Source organism: Haemorhous mexicanus, chromosome 5, assembly GCF_027477595.1.
Source record: "Haemorhous mexicanus isolate bHaeMex1 chromosome 5, bHaeMex1.pri, whole genome shotgun sequence".
Taxonomy (NCBI): Eukaryota; Metazoa; Chordata; class Aves; order Passeriformes; family Fringillidae; genus Haemorhous; species Haemorhous mexicanus.
Window position 1 is genome coordinate 8,394,317 of NC_082345.1, and position 17,116 is coordinate 8,411,432.

Sequence of the window (17,116 nt, forward strand, 5' to 3'; positions counted from 1 at the left end):
ATGACAAAGGAAGACTCAGAGAAAGTAAGACCCAGTCCCCAAATATATTTATTAAAAAAGTAGTGGCTGCTATGAAGACATTATTGAAAGATAATATTATATTTTGGATTAATTAGATTATATTTTCTCTTTTCAAGAAGAAACAGTGATTAGAGTGAGGTTACCCAATCCATTCCTCATCCTTCCTTTTTCTACCCTCTCGCCAGTCAAAACCACAAAGACAGTATTTGGTCACATGGATCTTTGCATAAAAGACAGGGAATTGTGTCTGAATAGCCCTGACTTATAAAGCTCCTTCCAATGCCTTTTTCAGTGTCAGAGCTTTGCAGTTAATGCAACTTCTACTATTTTTTTTCCTTATTGCAATTGTGAAAAATCTAATACCTTACAACCATTTGAAAAGGGCTTACACAGAGCAAAATCCCCATTTAATCTCAGCATATTAATAAATCTTTTTTTTTTAACAATACATTTAAAGTGCTATTTTCCCAAAACACTTTTTTCTTTCAAGATAACCAAAGCTCTAAGTGTTGAAAGGAACTGTGATTTAGAGTCCTGTCTTCACTTGTGGTTTAAGGATCCTGGCACTTTAAAAGGAAGAAACAGCTAGGATATGTGTGGCCTAAGGTACACTGTAGCAGTAAATAATTCAGTATAGCAAAAGGTGTTCCAGTCACCACAGTTAAAACCCCAAAACAATGGGAACCACAGACCAAAACCACTTAAAGATAGGAGACAAAAATGTTTGCAGACACTTGGCCTTGTCAAATTTCTGACTCTGACATTTCTGGTTTAGGCATCCATTGCTTTCACCCTGTGTACCCCAGAGACTTCAGCACACTCCTTGGCATTACATGGGAGTGCTAAAAAGCCTTTCCAAGAAAAGAGGGTAAAATGAGTCAGCTTTGGTTAAACCAAGAGCTGATTTCAACTGATGCTGGCTTTAGCTGCAAAAGCCCACTGTTGAGTGGAAAGGTTTGCAGGCTTCTGCAGTGTGCACAAACTATCTGATTACTACTCCTGGATATTATTGGTATGACAGAATTTTCAATTTTCTTTGTCAATTTTCTATTAAAACAAAGTGAACCAAAAAGAAAAAGGATCAGAACAGCTTGAACATGGCATATCAAAACCCTTGCCACTTATGAAAATGACATTTTATAGGCTGGAAGGAGAGGAGAAAGAGAAAAAGAGAAAAGAAGTAATGCATGGCCCTCACACCTTTTTTTAAAATTAAGTGAGCCAGTGTACAGGAAACAGTGATGCAGCATAGTTGTACTGAAGCTTAAAAATACTTTTATACATTGTTTAGAATACCAAATACACAGGTGACAAAGAGCAGCAGTTTTATGCTTTATGCTTTGACATCCTCAAGTTTAGAGACCTAAAGGAAAAAAAAGCAAATTTAGACTGGGAGATTGAGTGTAGGCTTTTTGAAGAGGAAGGAAGATGTTCAATATATCCTAGCCCTTCAGGGGACATACCTATCAAGACACTGGGAAAGCATCTGGGAACAGCATGACACTCCTGAAGGGATGTGCAAGACTTCAAGGATGAGGGGATGCAGCTGTCCCACAACTACCAATGAACAGGAATTCATTGAGAATTAATGGAGAGAAGTGCATTAGCTGTATGAGAGGATGAGTAATGCACAGGGAGAGCACAGCTCTCTAGGCCCATTTCAGGAGGGTGACAGAAAGAAGTCTACAGGGGTATAGCTCTCTGTGTGATGGGACACTGCCTGGGAACTGCTGACTGCAGCACTGGCACTTTAAACTCCACGTTTTTATCAGCATAGAGTGTGGGATGGAGGGATCAAAGCATGTCATCAGACTCAAATCCACTAAGATGGCTTTGCAGGAGGCAGGAAAACAAGATCCCGTTTTGAAACTGCCTTCTCACATAATTCTCTTTTTTTTTTTGGTGGTTTTATTTCCTTGTTTGCTTGTTGGTTAGGAACTTACTTGAAATAATCCTGAGTGTAAGCATTTCCTGCTCCTACAGGAGTTAAAATGAACTGAAGCACTATTTGCAGAGAACACACCATGCTGTTTGCTGCCCTTTGAGGTAGGGACTTTTCACCCTTCTCATCCATCTCAAATAGAGCTACAATTTCTTTCTTTACAATTGTTTGCAGTGGTTACAAAATTTGGGCTATTGCCTTTACTGTACAATACCACAACAGTTTTGTTCATGACAGTCTACATTTACACACCTTGTGTTTGCTCAGCACTATAAAGCAACAACATGAAAACAAGCAGCTACAGAATTTAGGACACTCTCCAGGTGACAAAAGTCAATCAGCTTTTGGCCTGCTGCCATAACAGAACTGGTTACGTCCAGAAAGAGCCACCCCAATGTGAGACTTGTCATCACAGCGTGGTGATTAATGATCCACTTCCATGTGTGGTGCACAGTGAAGACCACAGGAGATGTCAGTGGAAAAATAGAAAAGTGCACAGAAGTTTTTAATATTGGAAAGCATAACAAACTGGATGGACTTTTTTAGTTGCTTTGTCTTGCTCCTTTTTGATTCATAATACAAGACCATTATCCAGGCAAATAAATAAGCTCCAAAAATGCATATAAAAAAGCATCATAGTCAAAAGAATGATGATGACAAATCTCTCTTTCTCTGTTAACTGGAAATGCCAATACATGACTAATAATGCAACCTGATTTAATGTTATTAAAATAGAGAATATGCTTAGTTTGTTGTTTTCTACATTATATGATGCAGTAAAAAGTTTTAAAAATGTGTGCATATAATCCTCCATCCAAACCCTTTCAATAAACAAAAACCTTTCCTATAAAACCTTTCTGCAATGAAACAGCCACAGTTCGGGAATTTTAAAAAAACAATCTAACTAAAACTTTTTTAAATAATCAAAAGTTCTCATAACTTATCAATTCTATTTAATAAACTGTTGTTGCCCTCTAGTGTTCAAACACAGCTTGTAAAGGCCCCTTCAGAAAGATCCAGACTGGTCAGCTATCAATTATTCCCCTGTTAGTTCTTAATCCAACATGACAAATGGATGGGAAAAATAATTTTTAAGAAGTGTTTCAGTACACCTGCCTAATACCCTAATACTTTGTTTTCTTTATGGGAGCATAAAAGATCTTTCATGTAACAACTTCTTAAGTTGTTTTACTCAAATGTTGTGAAAGGCCACTGAGGTCTGCATCCTCACCAAATGAGGCATGGTGCTTGAGCACCTCTGAGCTTTACCCCTGCCATTCAGTGTGCTGGGTGTGCACTGCTGATTGGGCTGGAGGGCAGCTCCTAAAGACATGGGCCACACTGAGTAACCAGAGAGTGCTTTGGGTTGGAAGGGATCTTAAGGATCAGCTCATTCCAACCCTTGGCCATGGGCAGGGACACCTTCCACTATCCCAGGTTGTTCCAAGCCCTGTCCAACCTGGCCTTGAGCACCTCCAGGGATGGGGCAGCCACAGCTTCTCTGGGCACCCTGTGCCAGGGCTCACCAGCCTCACAGGGAACAAATTCTTCTCAGTATCTAATCTAAACCTTCTCTCTTTTAGTTTAATGCTATTCTCCCTTGTCCCATCACTGCATGTCCTTGAAAAATGCCCCTCTCCAGATGAATACATGACCTGGGCTCTGAACAACCCTGAGATACATTTGCTGGTTTCTCTTGAATATTTTGCTACTGTGCTGTAACCATATCAATTAATACCAACCAACTTTCCCTCCAACAAATTATTTATTGCAGCAGAAATGCACAGTGAGCACTCAGGGGTTGTTCTCAGCACCTCTCCTGCTGTGATGACACCAGCAACATAGAAAGCTTCTCATGAACGTTGTGGTTCTTATGAGAGAAAATTATGGTGAACCTCAGATCTGCATCTGCATTTTACAGCTAGGACTAGCACTTATCATTCTGTGAACTCATTTCCCAAAAGTGTTCCTCCTTGTTATGTTCCTTGACCAGAAAATAGCTATTAAAATAAAAAAGAAAAGAAAATGAAGTTAAACAAAGCACAGTCAAAAAACAAGCTGATAAATTTGAGGTACATTTCTTCTGTAATTTTGTTCACTTTTAAAAGGTTATCCAGCCTACTTTTCTTTTAACCATTGTCAGACTTAAACAATGTAGCAGACCAGGTGTTTTTATATATATAAAGCAATTTGCAGCCTCCATATAGTAAGAATTCAAGTTCTTGACACAAGGAACACTGACTTTTCTTTGATCTCTGAATAACGGAATTTTCAGAGAATTTTCTGCATTTAGTTATTTAGAGCTTTCAGAAAACTTGCCTTGAGGCCATTTTTTGGATCACACCTGCTTCCCACCACACTAAGCTTGACAGATCTAAGAATCTCTTGGATGTGAGTCAAATTTCATATTTTGTAATAGAATTGTTTCCTTGCATTCGTGAGGCACCCTTCCTTCTCTGCTGTGACATTTGTTGTTGATCATGCCACCTGACAGGAACACTTTGAAATCCAGCCTTTCATTCTAAAACCAGGTTTAGACTGCACATGAAGGGAAATTTAAATAACATGAACTGGAAGTTGTGTGGCAGTAGATGCTTCCACCTACTCTCCCTGTTGAAGAGTCAGGAAAACATAAAATCATAGGGTTGTTTAGGTTGGAAAAAACCTCAAATATCAAGATAACTGTTACTAAGCAGCCATGCTTATTACCAGTCACATGAAGGGGATGCTAGAAGTGAAGAGGGTGGGCTTTGACAGCACTCACATTTTGCAGTATGTAGTTTTGAGGATACCCATGATGTATGCAGAAGAACTTTAAAGATATATATATAACCATAAACCATATTTAGATAAGGAAAATTAAATTATGCCATATGTAATATATTTTTTCCTGTTTGTACCTAAAACCATTTGGATGCAAAGCTCTATTACTAAGTATTCCTTTAAAGCTACAAATAGGGTAAATAGGATTGCACAAGCATTTGGTGCAAACAGCACTGAAAACAACCATGTGCTGCACAGGTACTCAATTTATTAGGTGAACTTCAATTTCACTAATCTTTGCACAGTACAGATTAAGCTCATGAAATGTATTTTCTCCCTAAATATAAGACCTTCTTAGCTTAACTTGGATTTAGGTGTTTACTCTCAGGATTTAGGAATAAATCAAAAATGACAGACATTATAGTTCAGCACAGACAGAGCATTCCTTCTCACCACCAAACCCATCTCCTGTCTCCTGCTTTCCCATTAGAGCCCAAAAAAGGAATCCATCCTCTTCTGAGATTTCAATATCTACTGTTCCATTTCAGAGTTCTCCTCTCAAAAGTGAGAGGTGCTCCCCAAAGTTTTATTCCCTCTCCTAGTCAGACATCAGCATACATTCCATTGATCAAATAATCCAGCCTGGTGTAATGCCTCTTCTGAAGAGATTCATGGATTTTCTTCCCTGTCAGCACAATAACTAGCAACAGGAATGTCACCCCAAAAAACAAAGCTGCTACAAGGCTGCTTTTTTCCCCCAGCTGAAAGACACCTTTCCCTCTCAGAACACCTTCTGACAGGGAGCTTTCTGAGTCAGATGGGTCATAACCCTGAAGGTCATTTTGGGAAGGGGAATCACTGGACAGAATGAAACCTGGAAAAGAGAGGAGAGTCACATGGCTGGTATCACTGGAAGAGACAATTGTTGGCTCAGGAGCCATGGCTGGAGTCCTTAGCCCTGATAGGGCAGTGGCAGATGCAGAATTTGTGGTCACCTGCACAGTTGTAGAAAGAGAAGCAGAATTTGTGGGCTTGGAAAGAGGAACATGAGTAACAGTGATGCTGGTGGCAGGGACAGCAGGTTTAGCTGCAGTGGCTGCAGCAGGTGGAGAGGCAGCTGTGGTTGGTTTGGCAGCACCAGGATGCAGAGAGGTTGTAAGAGACTCCAGCTGGGCAGTGCCTGTTGGCAGAGGAGCAAGAGAAGCACTGCTGGTTTCAGGGGCACCTGCCTGAGCAGAGGTGGGGAAGGAAGCAGTGGGGTTTCCAAATGGAGCAGCAGCAGGAGTGCTTGGTGGCACTTTAATTACCTGCTGCCTTGAGATGGGGTCTAAGCTCTTAGATTCTTTTGCTCTTTGAGATTCAGGAGAAACTGTATGAAGTTCCATGTTGTCCAAATGCTTGCCTATGTGGTTCAGGAGTTCAGATGCCTGATGAAAGACAGACTGCTCCAAACTGGCAGTGTGATTCTGATGGATATCCTGACTGTGAGAAATAAAGGTTCCAGCATCCGAAGGCAAAGAATAGTCATTTGAAGAAAAGTTCTCAGTTTTGATGGATTTATCCTCTAGGGCATGAATGTCTGGAAACAGAAATACTTGTATTTAATTATTAAATCTATTTTTGACTAATGTAGGCATACTCTATTTGTATTTCTTAGAAACATTTATGTAAGGGGGCTCTAAGAGATAATGACTAATGAAACTTCCTTTCTTTAAAATATACACAGTGACATTTAAATTCTATCTCATAAAAGCTGTCAGCCTCAAGCCTACTCACATAACAATGTTCTGTGCAGAAATACCATACAAATAATAATCCTAAAAGCTACCTGATTTTACTGTATTTTTTCTACAGTATTTACCTGCTTTACAGGTATTATAGAAAGTATTTGGCTGAGCATGAGCTGTTGGAAAGACAGGCTAATTGCCAATTAATATTATATATATAATTTTATAATTTTATTTATAAAATTATAGAAATATATATAATATATTCATGATAACCATTCAGCTGCTGCAGAGAACATTTAAAAGGGAACCTGCTCTCAAGTAGTTCTGACTCTCACTCATCTCTTTTTAATATTGAAACAAAAAGGTTTGTTAAATGCACTGGAATTGAAATAAATAAAGAAGTATCTTTCCCCCTTTTAGCTTGGTTTTCAGTGTAACCACATACAGCTTCTCATATGAAAGAACAAAGTTTGAAACATCTGTTGCTACCGACACTGCTCAGGTGCTACCTTTGAAAACTTACCAGGAACATCAAAAAAGCTAGCATAATCTTTCTGCAATTAAATGCTCACAGAAGATCAAGTCTCCAAAAAGAAAAAGAAGTGTTAAATGCAATCACGTTTTTCACTCGGCATTGCATTACATGCCGAACAAAAGCACGAGCATGACTGCATTTCTTGTTTCTTTGTTTGAAACCTCTATGTTCTTCCAGGGGAGAAAGAGCTGGAGGGAAGTGTAATTTTAGTAATAGTTTTACAGAAATGCAGTTCATTTGTTGCACATTGCTTTTGCATGATTCCTGTGAGACTGTGCTTGCACAAAAATACTTGGTAACATTACATGAGTAATGTTTCTATATATTGTACTGTTGCTCCTTGCATAGTTCCTATTGGAAAAGTTCTCTTTTTCAGCAAAAGTTTGGTCTCTCAAGCAGCCATACAGAAACCACCTTGCCAGGACAGTCTAATTATCAGTTTCTTATCTGAGCTGTTCAAACAGGTCTGGTGCAAGTCAATGTCAATCAACAAGTAGGCCTTGCTGTTAAAAAAAAAAAACAAACCAAAAACCAGCACAGGCCAGAGAGCAAAAAATTCCTGAGTGTGCAACCCACATGCCATAAAGCTCTGAGTTTAGAAGGTTTGCTTCTGCACTTTAAGTTCCCTAACTGAATGCAGAAAATAATGATTATTTATTATTATTATTGCCAATTATTCATCAGTGTAGCATGGGTCCTTTAAATACACAGCTGGCTACAAGGGCATGGTATTTCCCTTGGTTTTCTTGGTGGTGCTTTTCAGTTTTATGTACAGAAAATTTTCCTACCTGACTATATCTGCATGGAAGCAGGTTCTTTTTGTTTTAAGCAAGGACAAATTATGATGATTTCTGAATTTAACGTGAAGGAATATTATAAGGGTTGGGACATTATTCCAAGCTGGAAGTTGGCCCACAAAGGAGCTCACCATACACCTACCCATCCATCCTCCACAATGAAAAAAGCAATATTTTAAAATCATAATGCTTGGCTTAGAACACTTTACTAAAAATACGACCCCCCCATACAGTTCCTGGTCACTACCGAAAGGTCACAGGTGCAAAAGTCATTTGCAGTGTGGTGTGGGGGCTGATGGCTCTCACTATTATTTACCTGTAGTTATCTTGTAGCTCACAAGTCCTGTTGCAGGTTTCATTGGACAAGCCTCAGTGCTAGGACAGTAAAACAAGTAGCAGTTTGGATGTGTACTTGTTCTTGCAGCATAAAAAATAATCAAATTACACTTCTTGTCGCCTGCAAAACAAAGTAAATACCTGTTTCAGCAGTAAGAACGTTTATAGGAGTATGGTAATGAGATCTAGTTTGTTAACTTTTGCTCATGTGAGTAAGAGGAAAACTACTAACACATAACCTTCCTACAGGAAAAAACCACCAAGGACTGCAGAAGAATGGCCCAGGGCCAAAATATGAAAGGTCACACCTTCCTTTTCCTGTACAAATAAAGTTGGGGAAATTATGAGTCTAATATCTCATCCTCCCCTCACCCATACCACACTGGCACCACTTTATACAACAATTGCTTGCTTACAAATCCTGATAAATCTGAAAACCTCCTTGATATACTCATGGGGAAGAAAATTATTTAGACATTTTTCCTTATTACATCCTAGGAATCGCTTGGCTAGTTGTTGCTTCGGGGGGGGGGGGTCACCTTCACCACTGTAATTTCTACTTCCTGCTCTACCTCCTACTGCTCCAAGAGCTTGATTCAAACCAGCTATCTCAGAGGAGGGTGAACATTCTCATTTTTGGCTAAAATTAAATACAGCGCAAAATGTCGGCTACTTTTAGTGCATCTACTAAACACAGCTTACGCACCTTCGTAAGGGGTTGGGGATTTGGCAGGTTTTGACGCTGTTTTCTGTAATGCAACTATTTTCCTGAACATTACGGGGTCTTGCGTTAAGATCTAACACCCACTGGCAAAAGAAGACAGCAGCCGCAAGCCGCAACTAAGCGCAGCCTGAATGAAAGGGTAAATTCCGTGTTGAATACAGAGAACAACACCAGCAGCTGACCACCCCGCGAGCCCAAACTCCAGAATTATCCTCCCAGGCAGTGGCGGAGAAGAAGGCCGAGGTTACCTGCGAGCCGGTGCCCCGAGCAGCAGGCGCGGACACACGCACCCGCGCTGGGGACGCGCAGCGGCTCCGCGCCCCGGACGCCGCGGGGCAGGGACAGGTCTATATCGATGATGGAATTCTCCATCTTCTCCGCGGAGCACTCCTGGCTCAGCGCCGGCCCGGCCATCAGGCAGGTGATCGCCAGCAGGTGAACCGGCCAGCGGCTGCCCCCGCGGGACATGGTGACCCGAGCCGGTCCCCGCGGGGCTCCTCCGGCTCGGCCGGGATTCGCGGCCAGCGGCAGCCGGGGGAGCCGCGCCGAGGGGGCTCCGCTGCTCCCGGGGCGGACACGCGTTCCTGCGGCACCTTCGGGCTACCCCCGCCCGCAGCGCGGGGTCGGGAAGGCAGCGGCGGAGCCCGGCCGGGCTTGGGACGGAGGCTCGGGGGAACCGCCGCTGTCCCGACACGTCCGGGAGGAGGGGCCGGGGAGGCGGGCCCGGGACGCCTGCTGCCCTTCTCCTCCTGCCTGCCCTCCTCCTCCTGGAATTCCTGCTTACCTACCTACCTGCCTTCCAGCCTGCCCTCCTCCTCCCTTGCTTCCTTCTCACTGCCCGCCATTCTCCTGCCCCATTCCTGCCTTTTCTCCTGCCTTCACTCCTCCCTTGTTTCCCCCTTCCTGCCCTCTTCCTCCTGCCTGACCTTTAACGGCCTTCCTCCTGCCCTCCTCCTCCTGCCTGCCCAGCGGGGCTGCGAGGGTATTCCCGCTCCTACAGCCGCTCGCCGGCACCAAGGGTCCTTCCTGAGCATCAAACACAAGGCAAAAACACCTAGAGAAGCTCTTGGTGGCCAGGCTGATACGGCTTTATCCACAGTCAGACTTTTCCTCCACCTGAGATCTGCTTTTGGGAGTTGTAATGAAAGAGATTATTATGCATATCCTGGACTAAAAGGACTTGGTCATATCTCTATGTGTGTATGTAAAAGACTCCTTGCTACCTGAGTAATCCTGTTCAAATCATAACCAAGTATAAGATGTTTGTGGAATGGGAAAAAAAAAATGAACAAAAAAGCTTATCTACTGGAACCCTGACTGGTGTCTTGGCCATTCTTCAGTCAGCTGTCTCAGTGCAATTGCTTGCTTAAGTCATGGTTTTGCTTGGAAATTTTACATTTCCACTTTTTAGGGGTTTTTTTAACTATTTTGGGGTAGTGTTTAGGAGTAAAAGTAGACCAAAGGAGTGCAAAGAGTAAAAGGATTATAAGACAGATCCCTTCTTTTTCAAGAAAGAGACCATCTTCTTTTCAGAGATGTGCATTACCTGGAGATCCCAAAGGGCAGGTTAGTTTATGTATTGTAATGGTTAGATGCCAAGGCATGGGCAGCTGTCTTGTTTTTCGTGCCCAGTTAGCCCCCTTTGTCAATATTGCTGGGTGTTGGCTTTTATTTGGACATGAGTGTTGTAAGAGACTGAGCCCACCATCTAATTTTGCATCACATGGCCATCTTGGGGCAATTAATAATGTTTGTTTGTGATTCTCACAGACCTGGTGGGATGTTTCTTCTAAAATTTTCACCTGCACTTGTTTAAGAAAATGTCCCTTTCTAGCCGTCTTTCGGTAAACTGGTGACATTATTTTCACTGTTAAAAGAAAAAGTCCCAAGAGAATCTGAACATTAAGGTGTTGCCTGCTAACTGCATCACACAGTGAATGAACAGGGGAATGAATACTAAAAGCAAGCACAGGTATTACCCCTGCTATGTATTAGACAAAGTTGCAGCTTCCACCTGCCTTTGCTTACGTAGAGGGGGTGGAAGAAGCCAAGCAGAAAGAAGCTGAAAAATAAGGCTAAAGGTCTGGCTGAGGTGGTCAGAACAGCTGAGGAAACTGGTTTTTCACCTGAACTGTTGGGCTGGTGAATGTGAGAATATGCACAGAGACTGCTGTGGTCAGACAGGCATAGATGACCATGGGAAAATGAGAAGGGGTGATGTCATCTACAATATAAGCAGGGCAGAAGAGATACTGGGGATAACATGACTGTCCCACTCCAACCACCATGGCAAATTTCTGCTCTTCCTGGTGGGGTAGGCACTCAGTCTCCCTGGGGAGACCAGAAGCAAATTGGTCAGGCTGCTGAGGTGCAAGGAAGCCAAGGTCCATCAAAAGCTACGCAGAAACCACATCCACTGAGGTAGGAGAGAGCCAGCCTTGCCCAGCAGCTGCTGAGTTCCCTTACCACTGCAGTGGGAAGAAAGGGAGACTGAGAGAGGGAGGCTGGTGGGACACCATTAGCTCTAAGACATAGTGCTAGGTCACTAAAGGTGTTCTCTGTACAGCATCTCTCTGCTTTGGAGCCAGTGCCCTAAATGGTGAAATGCTCAGGCACAGATAAGATGAGCCTCTATTGTGATCTATTCTAATAGGTAGCAAAAGTACCTAGTGCAGCATACAGCCTACAGCTAGCAGCAGCTTCTGTTGGATTGGGATTGCCTTCCCATAGCCTGGATCCCAGTAACACTGCTGAGGTTCAGTCCTCAGGAGATAGGAGCATCATTATTGTGTGAGATTAAATCTTGGTGGAAACTAGCAAAGGCAGCCAAGAGAAGTGGTGCTGAGTTCAGTGCAGAGCTTTGGATGATGTTGGGCTTTGGGTGTGAGCAGAGAACAGGCTTGTTCAGAAACCAGCACAGGCCAGGGCAGCTCTTATTTATAAACAATTCTTCTGTCATAGGCATGATGTGTTTGCTGATTTGACTGTCAAATATGAAAACAGTAAGTCTCAAATCTCAAAATATGTCTCCTCATTTATACTAGTGGTTTTTGAGTTTTTAAATCTTGTTTCCCTATGCCTGAGCTGCCTGTGGACTTTTGATCTGGGCTGCTTCTCCCTCACTCCTGTCACATGGGTATATAAGGGCTGCTAGTGATGGGTGTTGCCCACATTACTCTGCTCTGTGCCCAGCACTTTGGAGTTTGGCAGGTTTGCCTTGATACAGAAGAATGAATACCTTTACTTAAAAAAATCACACAATCACAGAATTGTTAGGGTAGGAAGGGACCTCTGGAGATCATCTAGTCCTGTCCCCCTGCCAAGGCAGGGTCACCCAGAGCAGGCGGCATAGCAACCCACATTCCAGGTGGCTTTGGAATTTCTCCGGAAGGGAAGACTCCACAACCTCCCTGGGAAGCTGTTCCAGTGCTCTGCCATCCTCAATGGGAAGTTCTTCTTCATGTTGAAAGAAAACTTCTCGTATTTTAGTTTATGGCCGTTGCTCCTTGTCCTGTCACTGGGCACCACTGAAAAAAGTCTGGTTCCTCCTCTTGGCACCCCCTTTAAGGTATTTATCTGCATTAAAGAGATCTTCTCTCAGTTGTCTCTTCAGACTAAACAGGCCGAGCCCCTGCAGTCTTTTGGGCATCTCACCCCTCACAAGAACTTATTTATTTGTTAACTGGTCAGGCAACTCAAACAGGACAAGCTGTCTTGTAGTGGGTCATTCTGGGGCCGTGGGGTTAACATGGGTCTGGCATCTCCCAACTGCCAATAAATATCTCACTGTCCAAAGTGAGATCTGGAAAGATAAGCTGAATTTCTGACTGACAGACACCTTACTTTACAATTATAAAAGCCACACCAAACTTCCACAAAGCAGAAATCTTCTACACATTTCCTTGGAAGTGTGTGGAGTTTCTCCCCTGAGCAGGGACACTGCTTTCTGGACACTCTCCTGGAGGCTGAGTGAAGGAATCTGTGAATGTTATTGACATTTCAGTGGGAAGTTACATATCACTCCTAATACTATTACTTTTCCTACCTTTAATATAGGTACCTTGATATCGTGCACTGTTTTTATCATGCTGTAATCTACCCCTAGATGTTTTAGTTTTATACTGTGTAGTAAGTAATTTTGATTAAGATCTTTTGGCTGTTTATCACTTGTCTGCTCAATAAATAATTCATTTTTATAAATAGACCTGATCTGCCATCACTAGAACTTGCAGGCCAGAGCGAGTCCTTACATTTAAATGGTTGCCAAAATCTGAGCTAGGGCAGAGCTTATCTGAAACTCCCACTCCTCCCATACACTCTTCTTATAGGAGAGATGCTCCAGACCCACATCATCCTTGTGGCCTCTGCTAGACCCTGTCCTCACCACAAACTGGGAAATGAGCTCTCTCTCACAGTTTGTTAGGTTAGAAACCCGATATTACTTTATCTAGTGCACAGGTACATGGGTATTGCCTCACCAAACATGTTAATCAGTTATCAAAATTTTTGACTATCTATGCATTTTGGTAAACAAAGGAATTAGTATTCATTGGTTACTGGTAATGTAGTTCTCTTATTAATTAGTATTCTATCTTCTATTGGTTAATAATTCACTTGCTTTTCATGTTAATTAGTCCACATGCTCAGTTTTTCTCTTCTTTGGGGTCTAGGAGTTTCTTGGGTTGGTGGCCTGTGATCAATGGTTGGAGATCCCCCCTACCAGAATTACCTTTTCCCAATTGGAGCTGATTTCAGCACAAATACTGAGCATCCCTGGCCATGCCAGGGAGGGTATTGTCCTGCTTTGCTCTAGGCTGAGGCAGCCTCAGCTCGAATATTGTGTGAAGTTTTGGGTGCCACAATGTAAGAAAGACATAAAGCCATTAGAGAGTGTCCAAAGGAGGGCAAGAGGATGGGGAAGGGCCTTGAGGGGAAGCGTGTGAGGAGCAGCTGAGGGCACTTGGTCTGTTCAGCTGGAGGAGGCTGAGGGCAGACATGGCACTCACAGCTTCTGCTGAGGGGAAGAGGAGGGGCAGGCCCTGAGCTCTGCTCTCTGGGACCAGGGACAGGAGCCGAGGGAACGGCTGGAACTGGGGCAGAGGAGGGTCAGACTGGATAGCAGGGAAAGGTTCTTCCCCCAGAGGGTGTCGGGCACTGCCCAGGCTCCCCAGGGAATGGTCACGGCTCCAGGGCTGCCAGAGCTCCGGGAGCGTTTGGACACTGCTCTCAGGGGTGCACAGGGTGGGATTGTTGGGGTGTCTGGGCAGGGCCAGGGTTTGGATTGATAATCCATGTGGATCCCTTCCAACTCAGGATGTTCGGTCATAGGCTCCTTTTTAAAGAAATAAAACTTGTCCGGTAACACCGAGGAGGAAGGGGACAGAAGGGGACACAGCACTACAAATATTGGCCTCACTAGTGCCGAGCAGCGGAGGAGGAGCATCTTCCCCGGCCACACAGACCAGCGCCGCTCTGCCGCCCCCCGCGGCCCCGAGCACCGGCTTTGGCGGGGCAGAGCCGAGCAGCCCCGGCCCCGAGCGGGGCCCCGCCCGCCGGGCGGAGCCGCCTGACCCGGCGCGCCGGAACCCCGTGGGCGGCGGCGGCCCCCGCGCTGCGGCGGGCGGGGGACGGAGGCACCGCCATGGGCGCGGAGCAGAGCGCCGAGGCCGAGAGCCGCCCGGGCGAGCCCAGCGCCGCAGGTCGGTGCCTGGCGGGGAGCGAGGGCGCGGGGCTGTGCCGGCACAGCGGCTGTGGAAAGGGCACGCACGGCTGTTTCCTTGGGAGGGACAGCGGCCGTAGAGGAGGGAAGGGCTTGCAGAAGGGAAGGGCTGTTTCTCCGGGAGGCAGCGGCAGCGCGGCCCGGCCCTTCCTGTGACGGCGCGGGGGCACCGCCCGGGCCGGGGGAGCAGAGCCGGGCATGGGCAGCGCCCCGGGCGCGGAGCTGGCGGGGCCGGCGGCCGTCAGCCGTCAGTGGTGCAGGTGTTCCGGATTAGCTGTTCCCCGGTGGGGAGAGGGAAAGGAGCTCAGAGCCCTTCAGTGATCTCGGCGATGTGCTATAAAAAGCATACCTGTGCAATGTTGAGTAGAGCAATATTCGCATAGGGTTGGATTCTAGTGTAATCTGCTTGTAAAGGGTTATTCCCTCTCCCTCCAATATCCAGCATCTCCGTTGCCAGCCAAGCAACGAGCAAAAATGGACGACATTGTGGTGGTAGCCCCAGGAACACAATCCTCGCGGAATGTCAGCAATGATCCAGATGTCATAAAACTGCAGGAAATTCCAACTTTCCAGCCCCTTTTGAAAGGTAAGTGATTGTTCTTACTCTGTTTTTAAATGCCTACTTTTTTTGTACCTATTGGCATTTGTGTATCTTGAGGTTTCTACTGAAGTTCATATTTCTGTTCCTATTTTTCACTTCCCCTCTTGTTTTAAACCTTACTCTCTTTTGTTATGTCATAATTAATCCCAGCCTTCTAAACAATGGGTGAACTAGTTTAGAGGTGTGCTGGTAATGTTCTCTGCAATGGAACCATCTACTCTGAAGACAAAACAGCTCCAAGCATACCTGTACCACTGGTAGATGAGAGATGCTGTGTTATGTTCTAATATATAATGGGTGACAATCTCCTGTTTTGCTCTAGTATTTTAAAAACAGACTGTGTTACTCTCAGAGTCATAGCTACCTGTGTGTGCGTTCATCTGCTTAAAATCAAGATACCTTGTGGGAGTTTTCAACACTGAGCAGATTTTATTCTTGTTTTTTTTTTTTGTAGTGGGGTAGATGGGCTGAGACTTTGTTTCTTTTCCTCACACTCTTTTTTTTTTTTTTTTTTTTGCTTTCATCCCTTTCACTCATTCTTTGTTTCTTCTGTTCAAAAGAAGTGAAGATTTCAATGATAGTTGTTGAGCCTGCAGTTTAACAAAAAAACTGTGTGTTTTGTGGCCTGGCTTCAAGCTATCTCTTTTTCAGGAAAATGTAGAGTGGCCTTATTATCTGAAAAGGCATCACTAGATGCCTGTGGTAATCTACTGCAGGTAGCATCACACCACCACTTTTTGGACAGAAAGTATTTACTTTTTGTTTGTTTGTGTATGTCTACTGCATGAGGGTACTGAAATATGACTAAAACTTGTAGACCTTATTATAGCCTACTGGGCCATACATTTAATATTTTATTGGACACCTATTTTATGAGTGTGTTCTGGATGTGCATGGCACTGACTGCTGTTTCCTGCAGAAGAGGCAAAAGGATAAGAGAGGCCATGAAAAAAAGCAGAACATGCTTTGCCTGTAAAGCACATGCTATGTCCTCCTTTGTATGTAAAACAGAACCAGGGTCATGCTAGTGACTGCTTGAAATCTAAATGCTGGAATCCAAATCCCTAAAAGAAATTAGGAAGTTTTAATATGAGAGAAAAAATTTAGAAGATGCCACAACATCTGGCATGAAAGTTATTGTGTGTGTGTGTGTGTAAGAATGATGACAAAGAGTTTCAGTTCCACCCAAGCTCATGAGCAAACCTGGTTTGCACAAGACCTGTGGAAGGAAGTCCTTGGAAGTGAGACTGGTGATCACTTCCAGAGATGGTGTTCCTGTCAGGCTGTTAGAGTGTCAGGGGTCCAGGGCTTGAGGTGGGAAGTGAGAGAGAACAGAGCAGCAGCTGTGTGGCTGAGATGCAAAGGTTGGAGGGCACTGCCTTAGATGATGAGTCCAGGTCCTTCTGCTCCTAAATCTGCACCCTTTAAGTTGTCTTGGTGACTGAGTTGCTTTTTCTGGCCTTACTTTGGACCCGAAGCTGTTTATGTATGATAGAAACATTCTCTTCTGGTTTTGTCACTTGGCCTGCTGCTTCCTCTAGAGTCACCGACATGTGGTGACATCTGGTGACTGCTCAAGAGTTTTGCATGCTGAGTCACTTTTGTGAACACCTTTTTCAGCCTCAAGTACTTGTTAATTCTTGAACAACCAGACTGTGATACTTGTGTTCACTACGGAAAGCAGTGTGGGCCTGTTGAGTGAGTTGACTCTTGTGAGATGGCAGATGTACCACAGGCCCACTTGAGAAACCGTTCTCCTTTGGACTGGTCTCTTATCTGTATTCTTCCCATGCAAGATTATGTTTCTGGAAAGTTTGAAGAAGTTTCAAGATCTTTTAGGAGCTCATTCTAAGAGCTTCTGTCTTGTATCTACCAGCTTGCAGGTGGACTTACAGTCCCCAAAGAAGTGGACTTCATTGTTCTATTCAGTTTTTCCTTGCCTAAGCAA

At 44.2% G+C, this 17,116-nt stretch overlaps 2 protein-coding genes across 2 annotated transcripts in view; one reads left to right on the plus strand and one right to left on the minus strand.

Annotated features, from left to right (window-relative positions):
• Positions 1–4,974: 4,974 nt before the first annotated feature.
• On the minus strand, positions 4,975–9,563 carry MANSC1 (MANSC domain containing 1). Its single transcript, XM_059845800.1, has 3 exons — positions 9,097–9,563; positions 8,105–8,245; positions 4,975–6,305 (listed from the first exon to the last, which is right to left on the minus strand). The coding sequence occupies exons 1-3, from the start codon at positions 9,314–9,316 to the stop codon at positions 5,329–5,331; spliced, it is 1,338 nt and encodes a 445-aa protein (XP_059701783.1). The 5' UTR covers positions 9,317–9,563; the 3' UTR covers positions 4,975–5,328.
• A 4,855-nt stretch (positions 9,564–14,418) lies between these two features.
• BORCS5 (BLOC-1 related complex subunit 5) overlaps positions 14,419–17,116 on the plus strand; it is a 62,659-nt gene continuing 59,961 nt past the window's right edge. Inside the window, exons 1-2 of the mRNA XM_059845807.1 lie at positions 14,419–14,547; positions 15,010–15,153. Coding sequence (XP_059701790.1) covers positions 14,490–14,547; positions 15,010–15,153 — 202 coding nt within the window. The 5' untranslated portion in view covers positions 14,419–14,489. The remainder of the gene's footprint in view (positions 14,548–15,009; positions 15,154–17,116) is intronic.

What these genes read in the sequence shown, in the direction of transcription:
- MANSC1 (XM_059845800.1), bottom strand. Translation starts at nt 9,316, where the DNA reads ATGTCCCGCGGGGGCAGCCGCTGGCCGGTTCACCTGCTGGCGATCACC. An exon ending in CTCGGGGCACCGGCTCGCAG is followed by an intron (nt 8,246 to 9,096) that starts GTAACCTCGGCC and finishes TTTGTTTTGCAG; the next exon opens with GCGACAAGAAGTGTAATTTG. An exon ending in GAGCTACAAGATAACTACAG is followed by an intron (nt 6,306 to 8,104) that starts GTAAATAATAGT and finishes TTCTGTTTCCAG; the next exon opens with ACATTCATGCCCTAGAGGAT.